Source organism: Quercus robur, chromosome 2 (genome assembly GCF_932294415.1).
Source record: "Quercus robur chromosome 2, dhQueRobu3.1, whole genome shotgun sequence".
Lineage (NCBI taxonomy): Eukaryota > Viridiplantae > Streptophyta > Magnoliopsida > Fagales > Fagaceae > Quercus > Quercus robur.
This window is the reverse complement of record NC_065535.1, coordinates 63,794,456-63,813,709: the sequence shown is the minus strand read 5'-3', so window position 1 is coordinate 63,813,709 and position 19,254 is coordinate 63,794,456. Positions and strand designations below refer to the sequence as shown.

General features: G+C 37.7%; 2 protein-coding genes across 2 annotated transcripts in view; both read left to right on the top strand.

Moving 5' to 3' along the window:
- The first annotated feature begins 425 nt into the window (after positions 1-425).
- Positions 426-2,099, top strand: LOC126706958 (transcription initiation factor IIB-like). Its single transcript, XM_050406553.1, has 2 exons — positions 426-1,218; positions 1,891-2,099. The coding sequence occupies exons 1-2, from the start codon at positions 426-428 to the stop codon at positions 2,022-2,024; spliced, it is 927 nt and encodes a 308-aa protein (XP_050262510.1). The 3' UTR covers positions 2,025-2,099.
- Positions 2,100-13,120: 11,021 nt separating this feature from the next.
- LOC126714445 (UDP-glycosyltransferase 83A1-like) overlaps positions 13,121-19,254 on the top strand; it is a 28,708-nt gene continuing 22,574 nt past the window's right edge. The window contains exon 1 of the mRNA XM_050414598.1: positions 13,121-13,788. Within this exon, the coding sequence (XP_050270555.1) occupies positions 13,308-13,788 (481 nt within the window). The 5' untranslated portion in view covers positions 13,121-13,307. The remainder of the gene's footprint in view (positions 13,789-19,254) is intronic.

Here is a 19,254-nt window from a genome sequence, read left to right as displayed (position 1 = left end):
ACTTTTTGCCTCGTGGAAAGTGGGACCTGGACCACCTTTAGTCAGCCATGGATATCGTATGCTTGTTGAACTTTGATTGAATATTTTTTTTTTGGACTTTGTGTTTGTGATAATTTCGTGGAGTGTGGTCCTAAAAATCACCAATATTTGTTTCTACATGTCAGGCTGAAAAATAGTTTATCCTATATCGACTTGTACTAGTACTAGTAGTTCTCTATATAGTCGGTTTGCACTCTTGTTTTTCAAGTCGGTTTGGAGTCCTAACTCCTAAATACTAGCGGATAAATAAATTCGCTCTCTTTCTCTATAAATATCACATCCCTTAGTACCAAATTTATTCTTGCTAAAGTGATTACATACCGATAGAGAGAAACCCTAAGTGATTTCTAATACCAAAATCACCAAAACCAAAAAAAGTCACAAAGATGACAGACGGGTTTTGTACAGATTGCAAGGCATATACACCTATTGTGTTTGATCACACGGCAGGTGACACAATATGCTCTGAGTGTGGACTCGTTCTTGAATCCCGCTTCATAGATGAAACCTCGGAGTGGCGAACCTTTGCCGATGAGTCCAGAGATAAAGATCCCAACCGTGTTGGTGCCCCCTCAGACCCTTTGCTCTTCGGTGGCGGGCTTGGCACGGTTATTACCAAGATTGGTGCTTCTTGTGATTCTTCTTTTTCATCTTCAAGAGTAATTAACCAGTGGCAGAAAGTTGCACAAAACCCAGATGCCTCTCTTATCAATAACTTCAAAAGGATTGGTAACATGGCTGATACGTTAGGCCTAATGGAGACTATTAAGAATCATGCCAAAGAGTTATACAAGAAGGTGACTGATCAAAATGCTTGTAGGGGAAGGAACTTGAGTCCCATAATGGCTGCTTGCTTGTACTATGCTTGTCAAGAAGAGGGTTGTCCAAGGACAATGAAGGAGATTGCCATGGTTACTGAGGGAGCAACAAGGAAGGATATATACAGAGCCAAAAGGTTGGTAAAGGAAAAGTTAGAGATTGGTAACAAAGTAATACATGCTGGGGATCTTGCAAGACGTTATTGTTCCAATCTTGGTTTGAACAATCTAGTAACAAAGGCTGTGCTAGAAACCGTGAAGAAATCTGAAGAGTTTGACATAAGGAGAACCTCTACATCTATTCTAGCAACGATTATTTATATGATAACACAGCTTTCAGATCGGAAGTGCTCTCTTCGAGGTGTGTAACCCTGAATATTGCCACTCCTAATCTTTTCATACATTCCTCTTAAAACACAATGATAACCACTTTTTTATTTATTTATTTATTTTTTTAAATTTGGGCACAAAACGATTTCTTATGGGAAAACACAATTAACTATTGAAATATAAACGGTGCCAACAAGGTGGTGGTTTTTTTTTTTCCTTGAATTATTGAATTAGGAACAATTTGTGTTTTGAACTGATTCAAATTCTATCTTATCTCTATTAAAAAAAAAAAAAAAAAAAGAATTAGGAACAATCTGCAGGACGATCTAATTATAATCTAATGACTTTATGTCATATTGTCATGTCATTCAAAGAATTTCTTTGTTTGTTAATGAAAAAAAAAAAAAAAACTTTCATGTCAAATTTAATAATTTTTTATATTAGACTCTGTTATAATCTAATAACTGTGTGTCATGTCATTCAAAGAAATTCTTCGTTTGTTAACGAAAATAAATAAACAAACTCTTTCATGTCAAGTTTATATTAGATGCTCCGAAATTATCTCCTTTTTTTAATCAAATAATTTTGACTCACTTACAGTTACTGTTGGATATGTTTTAATAATCCAAGCATTCATTGGTTCTTCTGGGTGACATATATTATGTCCATGAATTTTTATTAAAGCCATTATATATGGATGCAGATATTGTACTTAGTGCTGAAGTTTCAGAATCGACCATCAAAGGGACATTCAAGGATCTTCACCCTTATGCTTCAAGGCTGATACCTAAGTGGTATGCAAACAAGAAGGACATCGGGAAACTTTGCTTCCCTTGAAGCTGTGAAGAAAATGGTGATGCAAGTTACAAAGACTTCCTAGTTAGAACTGGATTTTTATTTTATTTTATTGTATTTATAATTCAATAGTTACAACAATAGAGAAGGAAATTCTAATAGAGGACAACAAACTATACTTCTGAATTAGATTTTAAATCGCTTAGAATTAGGTTTTCATTAGAATTTGTGATTTTGGCTAATTGAGTTTATCGAAATGTTAATGTAAGGATTCCTTAGTTAGTTTATGTCTACTTTTTTGTTGTTGTTTAATTTGTAAATGTAATTTGTGGGGGCCTTTTTATGTTGATGGGCTTGGGCCCGTCTGCTACACTAACGCTTGTGAGTTAGTGGGTAAGGGAGTTGGGATTGGCCTTTTGGGAATTATACTGCAGGCCAGCTTGTGCACAAGCCAGGCATGCCCAATGTTGAGGCAACTCAGGAATAGTACGACAGGCTGAGCATAATAGGTATGGTCGTGGTGGGATAACTGTCTTGCATAGCAAAAAATACTACAACAAAATGACTTCTACAATAAAATGCATTAAGTGAAGGGGTTACAACAGAACAACAGATATAGCAGAAAATAACTAATACCACAGATAAAAAGGGGTTACAATAGAACAATTGATACGATAGAAAGAGTAAAATGTATCATAGCAGAATGACCAATAATATAAAACGCTACGGCAAAATGAATAACAATGGAAATGTCAAATAAAAAGTCGCCACCACAGGGTAGTAACAACAATTCTAAGTAACTATAATAGAAATGGATTGCTTTCCTAATCCTGGGCTGAATTGTTTAGTAGGAAGGGGTCCAAAAAGGGAACCAAACCCTAATACGGGCAACCTCGTTACAGACTTCTGCCATTGAAATTACCCGTGCTTAGGAAAGGGCCTAAATGGTTTTGGGTTCCGATTCACAAAGTCTCAAAGGGTGGGAATGTCATGAGGGAGAGAAAATGTGGTCTATTGATGCATGCCCTTATTTTTACTATGTTGACTCTTTTCCTTCTTTTTTTTACCACTTAGTTTTCTTTTGCTCTTTGGTTCTTAGTTTCATTCTTACTCCTCTCTCCGACTTACTTCCATCCCCCCTCCCTCATGGTTACCTTTCTTCCCTTTTATACCGCTTGACCCTATGAGATTTCTTCCTTTTGTCCCTAAGGCTTTACCAACCGTTTTTAATTTTTTGTGGGCATCATTCCAAGATTGCCCACTAACCACTTGGTTGCCCAGCCACTACCTTTGCTCAGAGCGTGCTTGCTGCATCGCTCCCCACCTCCAAACAAAATTCCTTGTTTAGTTTCTCCCCTCTCTCAAATTTTGCCTCCCTTAATGGATCAGGATTAGGCTACCTCACCACTTACCTCTATGGCATGCATCAAATGGCCCTAGCCCTTTGCTTGCCTTTTTTGGGCAAAATGCCATCCTAGCAAGGTACTTCTCCCAAAAGAAGCCTCAGCAGGAACTCCAGAATAAACCCTCTTTTCTCTCCACCATCAAACCACACCCTCTGAATCCCTTGACTAAGAGCCTACCTCCTTTGTATTGCCTGGGTACAAGTAGGTGGTGCTCCAGCCTTTGTGTGAGCTCCACTATCCTTTGCATTTGTCTTCTTCTACTTCCACGACATTCCTACCATTCTTGCCTTGTCTCCTTTTGCTACGCATGTTGGGCTTGTGCTTATCTCCCATGGTATGAAGGTTGCATGGGCTTTTGGGCTTGTATTGCTTCCCTTCATATCCTTATGGATTGGGTATTGTCTGGGTAGAAGTTTTTGCCCTTCCAACCCACTGGGCTTTTATTTCTACCATTCCTTTTCCTGTTATGCCCACGGGCCTGCTGGCTGTCATTTCTGCCATGTTGGCCCATTGGGTTTATTACCTATTTTCTTGGGCTTCCTTGGCCCATTTACTTTGTCTTTACCTCTTATAAAGCCCATGGGCCTGTTGGCTGTCATTCTTGCGACATTGGCCCATTGGGTTTATTACCTATTTTCTTGGGTTTCTTCGGCCCTTTTACTTTGTCTTTACCTCTTATTGTGCCCAAGGGCCTGTTGACTGTTATTCTTGCCATGTTGGCCCATTGACAGTATTACCTCTCTTCTTAGACTTCCCCGACCCAACTCTACCTTTACCTCTTATTGCGTTTATGAGCTTGCTGGCTATCATTCCTGCCACGTTGGCCCATTGAATTTATTACCTTACTTTTACCACTTATACTCTATCTTCCTCCTATCTTTCTTATTGTTGGGCTTCTTCAGCCATTGAGTTTTTTTGTCAAAAATTGGCATCAACATAATTTTACTTCTATTATTGTCTATTGGATTGTTTTCGGATCTTACAATTAAGTATGGCAAAAGTCCCTATTCCACCCTCCAATAGTATTGTGCACATCAAAATTTTCACAAATAAAAGCATAATGACTCTTGACAGATAAATTTTCCACATGCCACGTGTGACGTGTCCCAACCTCGTTGGATTTCACTTAGTCAGCAAAAATACACAAATCACCTCTACAAATCATTTTGGGCCTCCACAAATCATTTCCTACTTTACTAGAAAATTGGGCCAAAAAACCCTCCATTACATCATTAAACCAAAGCCCAAAATCCCTACACTTAACCTTAAAAGCTACACTAACCCAACGACAACTATAGACACCTCTTTTGGCAGCCTAGAAAAATTAGTTTTCTCTTCCACATTTTGTTACTTTCCACATTTTGTTACTTCGCATAAATGTTATCAGAGTAGTTATTAAGCTAAAACACTTATTCTTCCAAGTTCCATCCAAAACAGCAATCGTTCATCCAAACCTCCATCCAAAATTATATTCATATATTTGCATAACTCAAGTTCCAATTATCCAAAATCACTTCAAGCAAAACATTTCAGAGGAAGATCCATCTTGAATTCTGCATTTATGACAAAATGTTCTTGAGCGTCAAAGTCAAATTTTAAGTGTTGTGACCGGGGCTTGTCTCAAGATAGGTGATGTTATGGCTTGTGATGTTTTTCCCCATGGGTCTTAAAAACACAGGATTTAAATCAAGACAATCAAACAAGCACATCATGGAAATGAAGTAGGTCTCAAATTTGATTGTCCAAGAGTTAATACAACGGGATTGTAGCAAGATTTATTAATGTTTTGACCAAGAATCTGTTGTGGATATCCTCAAAATTCACCTTCCCTCAACCCTACAAATGGCTGAATTTTTATGGACCCCCAACTCTAATGGGTATTTCTCTACAAACTCCACCTATTGGATGGTAAATGAAAACTTCTTCGGAAGTGGTCCGTTTGACCAAAGAAGATTGGAAGGGTTAAACTTCTGCTTTGAAAATTATATTGGAGCACACTCCCAACAAAAGCAATACTAAATTCAAGACTCATAATGAAAGATCTTTGGCTTTTATTTTGTGAAGAGACAGATGAAACTTCAAAGCATCTCTTTGTAAAATATTCCCTCACGAGATAGTACAGTAAATTCAACTAGGTCTATCAGGTTCCATGAACTAATTTTGTCATCAATTTGTGACTCGATAAATTTGATTCTTGCCCATCAAAGACTACCTGGTATCCCTCATGAGGAAGAGGGAAGCTACAGCACTCTTTATTTAGCAGCATGTAGTGATATGTTGTGGATGAAAAAGGAACAGTCAATTGAAAACCCAAGTCAAATTGAACCCATGCAGATTATAAGAGAACTGATTTTGTCATCAACTTGATGTGGTTGCTCTAGATCATTTTACATGGTTAGTGGCTGTGTGCAAAGGCCACAAGAGAGAAGTTAAGCATGTATGAACTGAATTAATTAAAGGGGAAGATCCAATTTCTGTAGAAGCAAAGGCAACTTTTATGGTGGTAACTAAAGCACTCGAGGTAGGAGTGACTATTGTCATGCTGGATGGCGATGTGTTAAATGTGATCAATCAAAAGCTTCATTCACCCTTTTCACTCTTGGAATGTATCTCAAGTACTTAGACAAATAAAATTCTCTAAATTTTAGAAAATATTAAATTTTAGATATTTATTTTAATTTGTTTAAATTTTTTTTAAGATTATTTAATTACATGGTATAATGAAATTGATATGACATGAATTTATTGGGCCAACTAGTACGCGTGATAGGTTTAGGTGACACTTAACAGATACATTAATAGCAAACACAGATAAAAGAGTTTCTTTACAAATGGTGTCTAATGTTAGGGGAGTATATCAAAATTTTAAAACCTTAGGGGACAAAATCAAAATTATCCTCCAATTCTGTGTGAGGAGGATAATAACAAGGGAATGGCTTGTAGCCAGTGAAAGTTATCACTGGACACAAGCCGCACCCTAATAACAATCCTGAACAGACCTGATTAGAAAAGAAAAATCAATTTTTCTGTCATTTCATGGATCCATTCGAACACCCAGATAACACTACAGAATGACATTGAAAAAAAAAATAATAATAACATCTTACATCTGATACTTCTGATGTATGATGAACATGGCACGAAAGTAGCATAGCTCACCAAGGCATATTACTATAATCACGTCACTATACCTTTTCTCCCTTCCTAATAATAATTCCCTTAACCTCTTACATTATTTATAGTGTAACAAACTAGCATAGAAGTATATAGAGATGTTAAGTAGCTAAATTAAAAGTTTTCAACATAAATAATCATCCTCACTTTACAAATCACATTACAACACGGAGAGCTACCTAAACACGGTTTGACACAGTTAAGATTATAGATATGGATTGGAGAAATAGAAAACATAAAGGGTAAGAAGTAGAAGTAAGACCAGAGGAGAAGAAATTTGGGTAGAGAAAGAAAGTGTATTAAAAATTTTGATTTTTTTTTAAAGATAAATTTCACTCTCCAACCTCCATTGAGGAGGTCTCCAACGAGGAGCAAGATTGAAGAGGCAGAGTAAATGGACTTTGACCTGGATACTTAATAACAAACAGATGAACATGAAAGTCAACCACTTTGCATTGAAGAGGCAGAGTAAATGGACTTTGACCTGGATACTTAATATCAAAGAGATGAACTTGAAAGTCAATCACTTTGCTTGCTTGGAGGACAGCTGATTTGATTCTTATCATTCTTTCATTCATTTTTTTTCTTTCTTAATAAAGATTTTAACAATTTAATAATTGAAAATGAAAAATTGAATGGGGTTTGCTCTTACTTAGCTCTCTGATATTTATTCTTTTAATCAAGTTAAAGAATTTAGCTCTCTCAAATTCTTGAGTCAAATTTTCGGCGAGCACAAAACCAAGAAATAAACAGTTGAGAGAAAAAGAGTTACAGATAAAGAGACAATGTGGAAGTAGAGTGGAGTGATACGCATGGTCATGCAAAATTTATTGTTTATTTTCTCTCACCCACTAAAAATTAGGGTATTTGTGAGTATAATTAATGAGGGAGAGAGAAAATGAGTAGATTATTATTATTATTATTTTTTAAGAAGAAATCTGTAACTTTTATTAATCAAGAGCAGCATGGATTTTGCTAATGAGGGAGAGAGAAAATGAGTAGATTATTATTATTATTATTTTTTAAGAAGAAATCTGTAACTTTTATTAATCAAGAGCAGTATAGATTTTGCTAATGTGTGTCCTAATGGCACACATTAATTAACCATTTTTGAAAAAAAATTTCTCAGGAATTGAAAAAGTATTGACAATTTTTTCAATTTCCGAGAAAATGTTTAAAAAAATAGATGACTTAATGTATGCCCTAAGGACACACATTAATCGGACCCTATATATATAAAACATTATTATTATGTACTCTCTTAAGGGTATAATACTTTCGTCTCAATCGCATAGAGCTATAGACAAGACATTCTAGCGTCGAAACTCGTATGGTTGTCTATCTTTCAGGCTATGTTTGTTTGCATATAAGAGAAAAGAAGGGAAGAGAAATGAAATATTTTTTTTGTTTGGTTAAAATGAAAACTACTAAGACCATTCACAGTAAGGCATGTATAAAATTTAGCTTTTAGCCATTCAAAATACTACTTTATCTATTTTAACAATTCACTTTATAATACACCCTACCACAAATGTTTTATATTTTTAACCATTTAAAATAATATAAATAATTTATTAAAATAATAATAAATAGCCACCACAAAATCCATCATAGGACAACAACAACAACCACCTCCATCACCTCCACTGTTGCCCCACTAGCCACAACCACAAACCATAGCAACCACAACCCAACAACCTTCCTCTTCCACCACTTCTCTATCTGCAACCACCAACCATAGCCAAACAAAAAAATCTCATGAACCATGAACCACAGCCAAATCAGCCACAACCCACAACCAAAAAAAAAAAAACCCATGAACCAAATCAACCACGACCCACAGCCAAAAAAAACCCACGAACCATAGTTGTCAAAACGTAAATCGTATCGTGTATCGTAAGATACACAAACACTTAATAAAATTTATAAAAAATTATAAATATACATATATAAAGGGTATACTCATTATAAATTTTGAATGTATTCAACTAGCGACTAATTTATTCATCATTTATGTAATAATATTTAACAAGCTAACTAAACAAATCAAAATAGCATGTGTTTATAACATACACATTCAAATTACTTAAATTTAAAAGTGATAATATATTAAAAATGAACCAAAAATAATAATTTATTTTCATCATATTCATCAAATTGCCTAATCAACCCCATCTAAGTCAACACTATCATCATGTTTATAATTTTGCAAATTTATTTCTTCATTAAAATTTTCTCCATTGTTATTCGTCATTAACATTTACTATCTCTTCTTGTTCTTTTTATTTTAATAATTTTTTTATAAATTTTTTTTGGCATTCTAGATTCTTGGACTTATAACAATAACAATAAAAATAAAAAATAAAAAAATTTTAATTTTTTTTTTTTAAATATTAAAGTGAAAGGTAAGTGTGTACTATGTAGTCCAATTATAGGAGAGAGGGGGAAAAAACTTATGAATATGTTATTTTAGTAGGCTAAATTAAGTAAACTAATAAGTTTTTGCTAAAAACAAGTTTAACAACTTGTTAGATTCAAATAAAAGTACAAAGTTTAACAAAAAATCTCATTTTAAAGTATTTGTCTATGTATCGTACGATACGTACAATTTTACGATACGATACGATTCATATGATATGCACACTGTATCGTACGATTCATGAGCACTTAAGATACGTCGATACGATACAGAACTTTTTTCACATGATACGATATGTATCGTACAATACGTATCGCGTATCGTACGATATGTATCGCATATCATACGATATTGACAACTATGCCACGAACCATGAACTAGTCGAACCCATGAATTGATCGGAACCATCGAAGCACAGTCACCCACGACCCACGACAAAATTGACAACGACACCATCGAGCACGTCCTCACCCACGAATCTAACCACCACAAAGTTCAAACCCATATCACAGCCAACAAAAACCCACGAATCCCAGCGACCAGTCGGAGCACAACCACGAAATTAGACCCACGACTCGCCAGAGCACAACCACGAAATTAGACCCATGAACCACTGGAGCACAACCATGAAACCACGAAGAACAATCGCAAGTCACGGGAGTGAGAGAGAAGAGAGAACAAAGAACAGTGAAGTGAGAGAGGAGAGAGAAGATAGAAGTGTTGACAAAACAGACGTTGGGAATAAAAAATTGATTTTAATGTTTACTTTCAAGCTACAGTGAGTTATTGATAACAGTTTACTGTAGCAGAAAGCAAAAAATATAGCTAAATATTTTAGCTATAGAATTTTTTTTGTAGGCATGTTTTTATGATTTGGGGTGTTAAAATAGCTTTTTAGCAATTTTAACATTTTTACTGTGAATGCCCTAAGAAATGAGAATGTGAGGGAAAAAGTTTTTGTGGGGGCTGGGCTCACAATTTTTTCTATTCTAAAATTATTCTTATATATCCTCAAAAAGTTTGGACTTTTTTTTTTGTGAAATAACTTTCAAGTTAACAAATATTTTATTTCTCCCTTATTTTTCTTAGGTTTTAGGCATACGTTCATAAATCGTTTTAGAAAAGTTTTTATGAAAAAATAACTAATTCTATTTACAGTCTTTTTAATTTCCTGGACCCATTTTTCTTTTATCTTCCCTTCTATTTTTCTTTTTGTTGAGTGGTGGCTCCAGGATTTTTTTTAGGGGGGGTTAGCAATGGCAAAGTTAGGAATTCGTCATTTGTCATGAGGATTGAGTAAAAAATTAAATGATTAATATTTTTTTGTATAGATAAAATTCCATATTATATACAATAATTTAAAATAATATTCTAAATACAATTTAGTATACAATATAACTATATTATACAATAGTCTAAAACTGTTATAAAATAGGTAAGACAACAACTATTGAATGCATAAATTAATATAATTAAATTACTAATCATACATTTTTGTCAAGTTAATAATAACTTATTATAAAGCTGTCACACCATGCCCGAGTGGTGGTGATGAAGCTTTAGTGGCTTCGTTAATCGACTACCAGAAAGGAGAATGGAACTTGGAAGCCCTACAACGAACCCTCATGGCCAAGGATATTGAATCGACTCTCTCCATTGCACTGAGCCCGACTCTGCCTGACGATAGCCTTATCTGGGCGCTGACTTCTTCAGGGAAGTTCACAGTGAAGTTAGCCTATAGATTGGCACTTGATGAGAGAGCTGGCAACGACGCTAAGGAGAGCTCAAACTCAACACGCATGAAGGAGTTTTGGAAGTTTATTTGGCGATTGAATGTCCCTAATAAGATTCGAAACTTCACGTGGCGTGCATGCTGGAATATCCTACCCACAAAGGATAACCTCTTTCGGTGAAGGATAACGGCAGATAATACCTGTGAGGTATGTGGAAGCTTTGAAGAAACAACAGGTCATGCACTCTGGCACTGTCACCATGCGAAGGAAGTGTGGAAGGAAGTAAGCTTGGATACAGATAAGGTGATGGACAAATGCCCGGAATTCCTGGACTTATTGTGGTATGCCCGAAACGTGAAGCAGTGGCCGGAGGAGGACGTGGGTCTGACGGCATGGGGCATTTGGACGAACCGGAATGAGGTGCGCCACGGGAAGAGCAGAAAACCAGCATCTGTTCTCGTTCGGTGGACAAAAGAACTCTTGGAGAACTTTGTGATGGCTAACCATTCTACACGGCCATTCAAAGATCCTGTGGAAGCAACGAGGCAACCTCCCAAGCCTCCGTGGTACAAAGCCAACATGGACGGTGCAGTTTTTTCTTAGTAAAAGGAAACCGGGATCAGGGTGGTGATAAGGGACCATCACGGGGAGGTGGTGGCAGCACTTAGCAAGAGGATAAAGGCTCTGTTGGGTGCTATGGAGGTAGAGGCCAAAGAAATGGAGGAAGCAGTCAGTTTTGCATGGGACATGGGAATCCGAGACTGCCTATTTGAAAGCGACTCCCTCACTGTGGTGAACGCCATGCTGCGACGCACAGAGGCTCCCTCGTCTATTGTTAATGTTATTACTGGGTCCTTGTCCTAGCTTTATAGATTTAGAGAGGTGAAATTTAGCCATGTGGGTCGGTCAGGGAATAAGGCTGCACACACGTTAGCCCAGTTTGCTAAAGGTGTGTCAGACCAAAATGCTTGGGTTGAGGAAACACCAGGCTGTATTGAGAAGCTGGTGTCCCAAGATGTACTGTCTTTGGTTTTAGCTTAATTTAAAGTAATGAGTTTCACATAAAAAAAAAAATATATATATATATATATATATAATAACTTATTATATTTATATGTAATATCAATTATATAAAAATATATGATAAAGAAGGAGAAGACTAGTAACATACTTAGGAGTAGGACTAGGAGTAAATGTGAAACTAAGAAAATAAAATAGTAATTGATATAAAATTTTGCGTTTGTAGTGGATGACTTCTTAAACATACACATAGACATAGTTACTCTCTTTGAATTGGAGATAGTTGGAGATAAAAAGAAAAAGTAAGAAAAAAATAGAAGGGAGAAAGTGAGATAGAGAGAATGAGGAAAAACTTACAGATATAGATATAAATTTGTACAGATGTGTTGGTTGTAATAGTGATGTAATTTTTTTTATTAATAAAGAAGAAAAGTGCAAGGAAAAACAATTTCACTTCGTTGTCAACTGCAAGGTAAGCCAGAATTATGGAAAGAATATTCATATATATATATATATATATATATTAATGAATAAGCAAAATTTTTGGAACTGACACGATACTTTCAAAAAAAATTCCACAACAAAATCTAGGTGGCCAATTGTTAAAGGTAGATAAAAAAAAAATATTGTTTGTTGTGGGTCCAGATAAAAAGCAATTGCAATTTGCCTCATATTATTGTAAAAATATTGTGAAATTAAAATTAAGATGATCATATTCAAGCTTCAAGCTTATTTCAATTGGGTTCAAACAAAATTTAGGATTAGGGTGTTCAAATTTTTATTTTAGGGGTCAAAATGAAAAAAAAAAAAATTAAAAATTTTATATATAAAAATTTTGTTTCGGCCAGGTCAGGGGTTCATCAGGGTTCAAATGAACCCCTGACCTTAATGTAAAGCCGCCCATGTTTTGTTCCCATCCCACCAAAAAAAAAAACAAAAAACAAAAAAGGGGGAGAGATGGTACAGCATAGCTGTCTTGTCCTGCCGTTTTCAGCAGCCCACGTGAAACCACTAATGCAGTAGTGCTGTTCTGATTGATCGACTAAGCTTGGGTCCCATTTTCCAGCAATGAACGGACAAGGACAATCAAAGGGAATTCATTCATAGATTATTGTAGACTTGTGTAAAAGGTTTATGTACGAGTTTTTTGTCACTTAGTACGAGTAACATGCAAGTTGTAGCAAATAATTGGTCCCATTTTCCAGCAATGAACGGACAATGACAGTCAAAGGGAATTCATTCATAGATTATTGTAGACTTGTTGTGTAAAAGGTTTATGTACGAGTTTTTTGTCACTTAGTACGAGTAACATGCAAGTTGTAGCAAATAATTGTGAGAAGATAGGCATGGTTTAATGCACAGTACATTGAATTGATACTATACGAACACGTCTCCAAATTGTAAGAAGAATGTGGTCTTAAAAATATTTGCACTTGGTGCAGGCCCCAAAGATCAAGTTTGACTTTGCTTTTACAAAAAAAAATTTTAGTGTCCATGTACTATCAATCGTCTATCTTCTCGGGGACTCGGACACAAACGCAATACTAGCAGAGAGAGAGAGAGAGAGAGAGAGATGGCCATGGCACATATTCTAGTCATACCATTTCCAGCACAAGGCCATGTGAACCCCTTGATGCTTTTGTCACGAAAAATAGTGAAGCATGGGTTCAAAATCACATTTGTAAACACAGACTTCAACCACAACCGTGTTGTGGGTGCGTTGGACAGTCTCATGGATTCAAACATTAGTTTGGTGTCTATCCCAGATGGATTAGGTCCTGAGGATGACCGAAATGAGTTGGGCAAGTTATGTGAAGCTATGTTACGCACCATGCCTGAGAAGCTTGAGGAGCTCATAAACTATATTAATGCTTCAAATGGTGATGACAAGATCAGTTGTATAGTAGCCAATGCTGCAGGTATGGGGTGGGCCATTGAAGTTGGCATTAAGATGGGAATTAAAAGAGCTTTCTTCTGGCCTGGGACAGCAGCTTCGCTTGCCTTGCAATTCAGCATCCCAAGGCTGCTTGATGGTGGCATTATAAATTCTGATGGTAAGATAATTGTTATACTATTTGATCTTTATGTTAGTTTGAACATGTATGCATTTATTTTATTTTATTTTATGATCATGCATATGTTTTTTCAAATGCGTTGTTTAGGGTTGTCCACGGGTTGGTCTGGGTCGGATTTGTGCCCAACCCAGAATTGACCCAATTAGTTGGGTCTCCCATACCTGGACCCGTCACGACCAATAGAAGGAGGCGGTTCGGGTGGTCGGATGTCTTCGATTTTCGGTCTGTTTTCGGTCAATTTTGGACTGTGTGAACATTGTCGGATTTTGCAAAAATCAATTGGTTTTTGCCGAATTCCGCCATTTTTTATTTCGACAAATCGAACAAAAAAAGACTAGCCAACCTCTCCAATCGGCAAAGAATGGCTAGTTTCCAGTGTGTAGACGGTCGGGTTGGTTGAAAATTGGTTTTCCATGCTCAGACCCGCCAACGTACCTGCCAGTCTTGGGTTTTGGGGGTGGAGACTCGCCGCCAACCATCACCGGTGTCGAGTTGGCAAGTTTTTGGGCCGAACAAGCTGGGTTGGGCAGGTGGACACCCCTAGTGCTATTTGTCCTATTTTAATACATAATAGTACTCATTTGAAAGAATAGTGCATCTGTTGGTAGCAAGGATGAAGCAGCTGACCACATATTAAATCACATAATTTATTAAATCATTTATATAAGTCACATGATTAATTATTAAGTAGGTAATGTATAAAAATACATGTAAATAATATTTTGAGGTGCCACATAGTAAGTTGTAGGAACTTTATTTCAAACTGATTTGGAGGAAAACTATGTCTTTTATAATTTTTAGATCTTAAACCAAGCAAACTTAAAGTTACAATTGTTGCACTAGTAGGGGTATCCATATATTCCACCAACTAGCTTGACCTAGACCGACAAAGTTCTAATGGTTTTGACAACTTCCTTTGGACGATTGCAGTTTTCAATGTACATACTAGACCAAAATCAAATTGATCAGACATCAAATTTTGTTGCCAAACAACCAATTTTATGATCCAACCAATCAAAGGCATCTTCCCTCCTCCATTTTGCCACCACTACCCCCCAAATTTGCAATTGTTGTCAACAATGTCAACCCATATTTTTCATGCCTCATCGATGCCCTACCTTTCTCCTTCACCCTTAATTGCCACTCAAAGTTTGTGGAACTGTTGTGCCTCATTGATACCACCCCTGATGATGCCGAAAAATCACCAGTGAGCTACACAGTCCTCGCACGCTCGAAACAACACACAACTTTAGAGTGCCAAAGCGGGTCAATTAAGCGTACCTGTTTTCTGAGAGTCTTTGGGTTTTTATAGTAGTGTAGAATCAAACTCCTATGTTTGCGCAACAAGTCTTTCCATATAGGGAAGATCCTCATTAATGGGCGTATTTTCCAGAATCTTCTTCGCATTAGAATTCTATTCATGTTGGGATTCTATGGGTTAGGGTTAATTGTGAGACGCAAGTCGTTTCCATTTAAGATTCCTTGGAGACCACAAAATGACCAAGTTAGTGCCACGTGGCCCTCTGGTCTGTCAACCATGATCCGTTCATACTAGATCCGTCCACTTCCGACCTATTCATCCTGATCTGTTAAGCCCATCCAAATGGACCTGTTAACTATAGGCTCTGATCCGTCACCTCACTATTCATCCTCTTCAGTTTCCCCCTCACCCCGTGAGTGGACGGACACGCAGGGTGACGGTTTAATTTGAACTTTTGACAAATGTCGCTTGGACAAGCTGGCCTAGGATAATTAATGATGGACGCATGGCGTTTACTGAATGGTTGCTCACAGGGATCGAAGCGCCCCTTCGTCTTCCGCGCCGTTCTCCCTATATAAACTGAGACTTCTTTTGTTCATTACTTTACTTTCTTCTGAAATTCAAGATCAGAGCGCACCTGTCGCCCTTGTCAGAAGCCTGTACCGTTCAACTGTTGCATTCGTCACTATTACCTCCTCATTGTTTGACTCCGTCCTGGTAAGCATCCTCTTCCTTTTACTTCAAATTTTCATGCATTTTTACTTCTTTAGACCTTTACACAACCGTCAACCATTATAGTACTGTCAGTCTTAGGATTTACCGTCACGTGTAGGTTATGTCTAGTGCATCAAGTAACCAATCGTTTGTCCGCAATGGAGTCAGCTACGATGAAGTGTACCCGTCAGGTCACAAAGACCTTGACAGTCCTAGTGAGGAAAGGAGTCCGTCAGCTTCCTCTTCAATATACGAGGATCCAGGGATTGAGGAATTAAACGGTGACTCTAGTGACGATTTAATGGATGCTAACCCCCCAATCCAATCCGTCATAGGACCTGATGGGCTTAAGGAGTTCATCCTTCTCCCCTTATGGACAATCAACGATTTTATTTCCAAAATCAAAGAAACACACTTCAAAACACTTAGGGATAAATATCAAATACCCGACAATATATCCATGCGTCTACCCTATAAATCAGAGAAGTGTTACTACGAGGGTCTTGAAGACCTAGGGATTTATAAGCAAATGCTGAAGGCAGGGCTCAGGTTTCCATCAAGCACCCTCCACCATCGTCTCCCCTAATATCTTGGATTGTCCGTCAACCAGATCTTCCCAAATGCTTGGAGGGTCTTCCTCAGTGTAGAGGTCCTATATGGTGCTATGTCGGATAGGGCATGGAGGTTGATGGTGGAAGAATTTTTCCACTGTTACCGTCCTACCGAGATTACCCAATCCAAGGGCATGTACAACTTCACGCCCAGGGGCCCGTTACTAAGGCTCATTTGTGAGAATCCTAACTACAACAAAGATTGGAAGAGTCGTTATTTCTTTTTTGAGGGTGACGAATGGATGTGTCACCCTGGTGACACCGAATTCATGCCCGTTGACAAAACATGGGGCATAATGCCACCGTCGGGTATGCCTCTGTTAGCAAATACTTGTTTATGTTTCAACTTTTCTTTAATGCATAACGATTCGTCTTTCTATGCAGCCTGAGACCATCCTCCAGTCTCACCTGAGCAATTCAGTTTTTTGGGGAAGTTTTTTAACAAAACCAAGCTCGAAGAGAGGACGTGGGCTAAGTTGGTCAATCTCAACACACTGCATTGGTACTGTGATGGACTAGAGCCAACCAGAGCCGCCCTTTGATACGAAGCCCAAGTTAAAGCACGTAAGTTCATCACTTTGAGTTTTTGTTATACTTACTCAAATTTCAACGTCCGTCCTCTATTTTGCAGAAATGGATGCTGCTAAAAGAAGAGCCGTCATCATGCAACATGCACCAAAAAGAAAGAGGTTGAAGGTCAACCTAAGGAGACGGGCTCGTCCAATCTGTCTTCAAAAAGAAAGCTCCCAGAGAAACAAGGTCGCCTACCTAAGAAACCCAAAACTGTTTTAAAGCCCGTCGTGGGTTTAGAGGCTGAGGGCAGGAAGACGGTTACTCCTGCAAAGCATGGAGTAGGGAAGGGTTTAATGAAGGGCCCGTCCACAACCCAAGAAAAGCCACCCGTCCTCCTCCGAGAGGACTCCAAATACGCTCTTGAGAAGCTTTCGTCCATCATGTCGTCCAATGACTATGAGGACTTAGGCAATCATGCTATTGAGGCCATGGGGGAGACGGAGTTGTTTAGTATTTCCCAGGTATGTTATGCTGTCCACTTCCTATTTTTTCATTCACTTATCTCTGTCACTAATAACCTTTATTTTCAGGCTATGGTGATGATGAACGGGTTGATGGGACAGTGTTTGAATCACGAGACGATGCTGGACCGCGTTAGGGCAAAGGCCAATGAGACGGAGGAGGAATTGAACAGTCTTAAGACTTGGAGAGTTGGTATGGAGAAGAAACTCTCCCTCTCGGAGAAGGTCAGGAAGGAACTTGATCAGCAGGTTGAAACGTTGAGGAAGGTCTTGGAAGATAAAGAGAAAGAAATCAAGGATGCCAAGGACCAACTCCGTCAGTTAAAAGAGGCAGCGATCCGTGAATATCGCGACTCCGACGGCCTCCTAGAGGAGCTTGGGACCTCTTATGCGAACGGTTTTGACGATGCTATCTGTCAGGCAAAGAAGGCTTATCCCAACGTTGATTTTTCTCAACTTAGCATAGACACACAACTCCAAGCTACTGGTCAACCCATCACCTTTGAGAGCACGGAGGACTTATTTGCTGACAATGCAGCCCCTGGCGACGGGGAGTCAGTTCCTCTCAAGAACCAAGCCCAACTTGTTGATGGTGACGTCCGTCACTTTGTGGGAACAATCTTTTAATTTTTATCCGTCACTTTGTGGCATGTAAAAACAATACTTTGGATATGTAGCTAATGATTTAAAGACCAACTTTTTAGACGTATCCATCTTCTGGTGAAATGTGAATTGTTAATTTTAATATTTTGTCGAGCCTGTTATAACAACTTTTTATAACTGTCTTCACTGGGGATCCGTCCTTTAGGATGAGCCCGTCCGCACAATGATTACAATTAATTAAGCTAATTTAGATCTGTCCTCTATGACGGGCTATTATTATTACCTAATCTTATATGGATGTATTCACATGATAAGACAAGTCTGTCCATTTGTGGACTTAGAAGCTTTTGATTAAACCATAAGTTGGATCCATCCATTATATGGACTTTGGTTCTTATCATTCATTTTAGGATGAGTTCGTCCACTTATGGGCTGTGAATATTTATTGAATTGGACCTGTCCTTAAGTTGGATCTGTCCGACATCTAACCTGTCCTGTTCGGTACTCTGAATTCTAATCAGAACCCGTCCACTAATGGACTAGCAATATTGATCTGTCTTTATGTTGGATCCATCCATCTTTGGATAATAAAACTTTCAACCGTCCATTTTATGAACTATAATTTCCATCCTCTAGGGATAACTTGTCCACTAATGGACTAGCAATATTGGATCCGTCCATTTCATGGGTGGGTGATTCGTCCACCTTGTGGATAATAAAACTTTCATCCGTCCATTCTATGGACTAAAATTTCCATCCTCCAGGGATGACCCTTCCACTTTATGGACTAAATAAAGTTTCCATCATTCTTAGATGAACCGTCCACTTTATGGACTTTATAAAATTTCCGTCCTTATTGGACCATCCACTTTATGGACAAGTTTCCATCCTTCTTGGATGGACCGTCCACTTTATGGACTTAATAAAATTTACTTCCTTCTTGGATGGACTGTCCACTTTATGGACTTAATAAAATTTCGTAGAAAACACATCAGTCATATCTGAATATTCCTCTTATTATTAAACCAAAAGTAGTTATTTAAAGGGAAAAAGAAGCTTAAAAATAATGCTTAGAGTATTGTAGCAAAAATAAACTGTCTATGTAGTTAAAACTAGGAAATCGGAGAATGTTGCAATAATTAACTCAAAACTAGCAAAATGTGAATAAAATGAGGATTCGTCGGATGTTGCTTTCCACGTCGTCATTTTTACTGGCAGTACT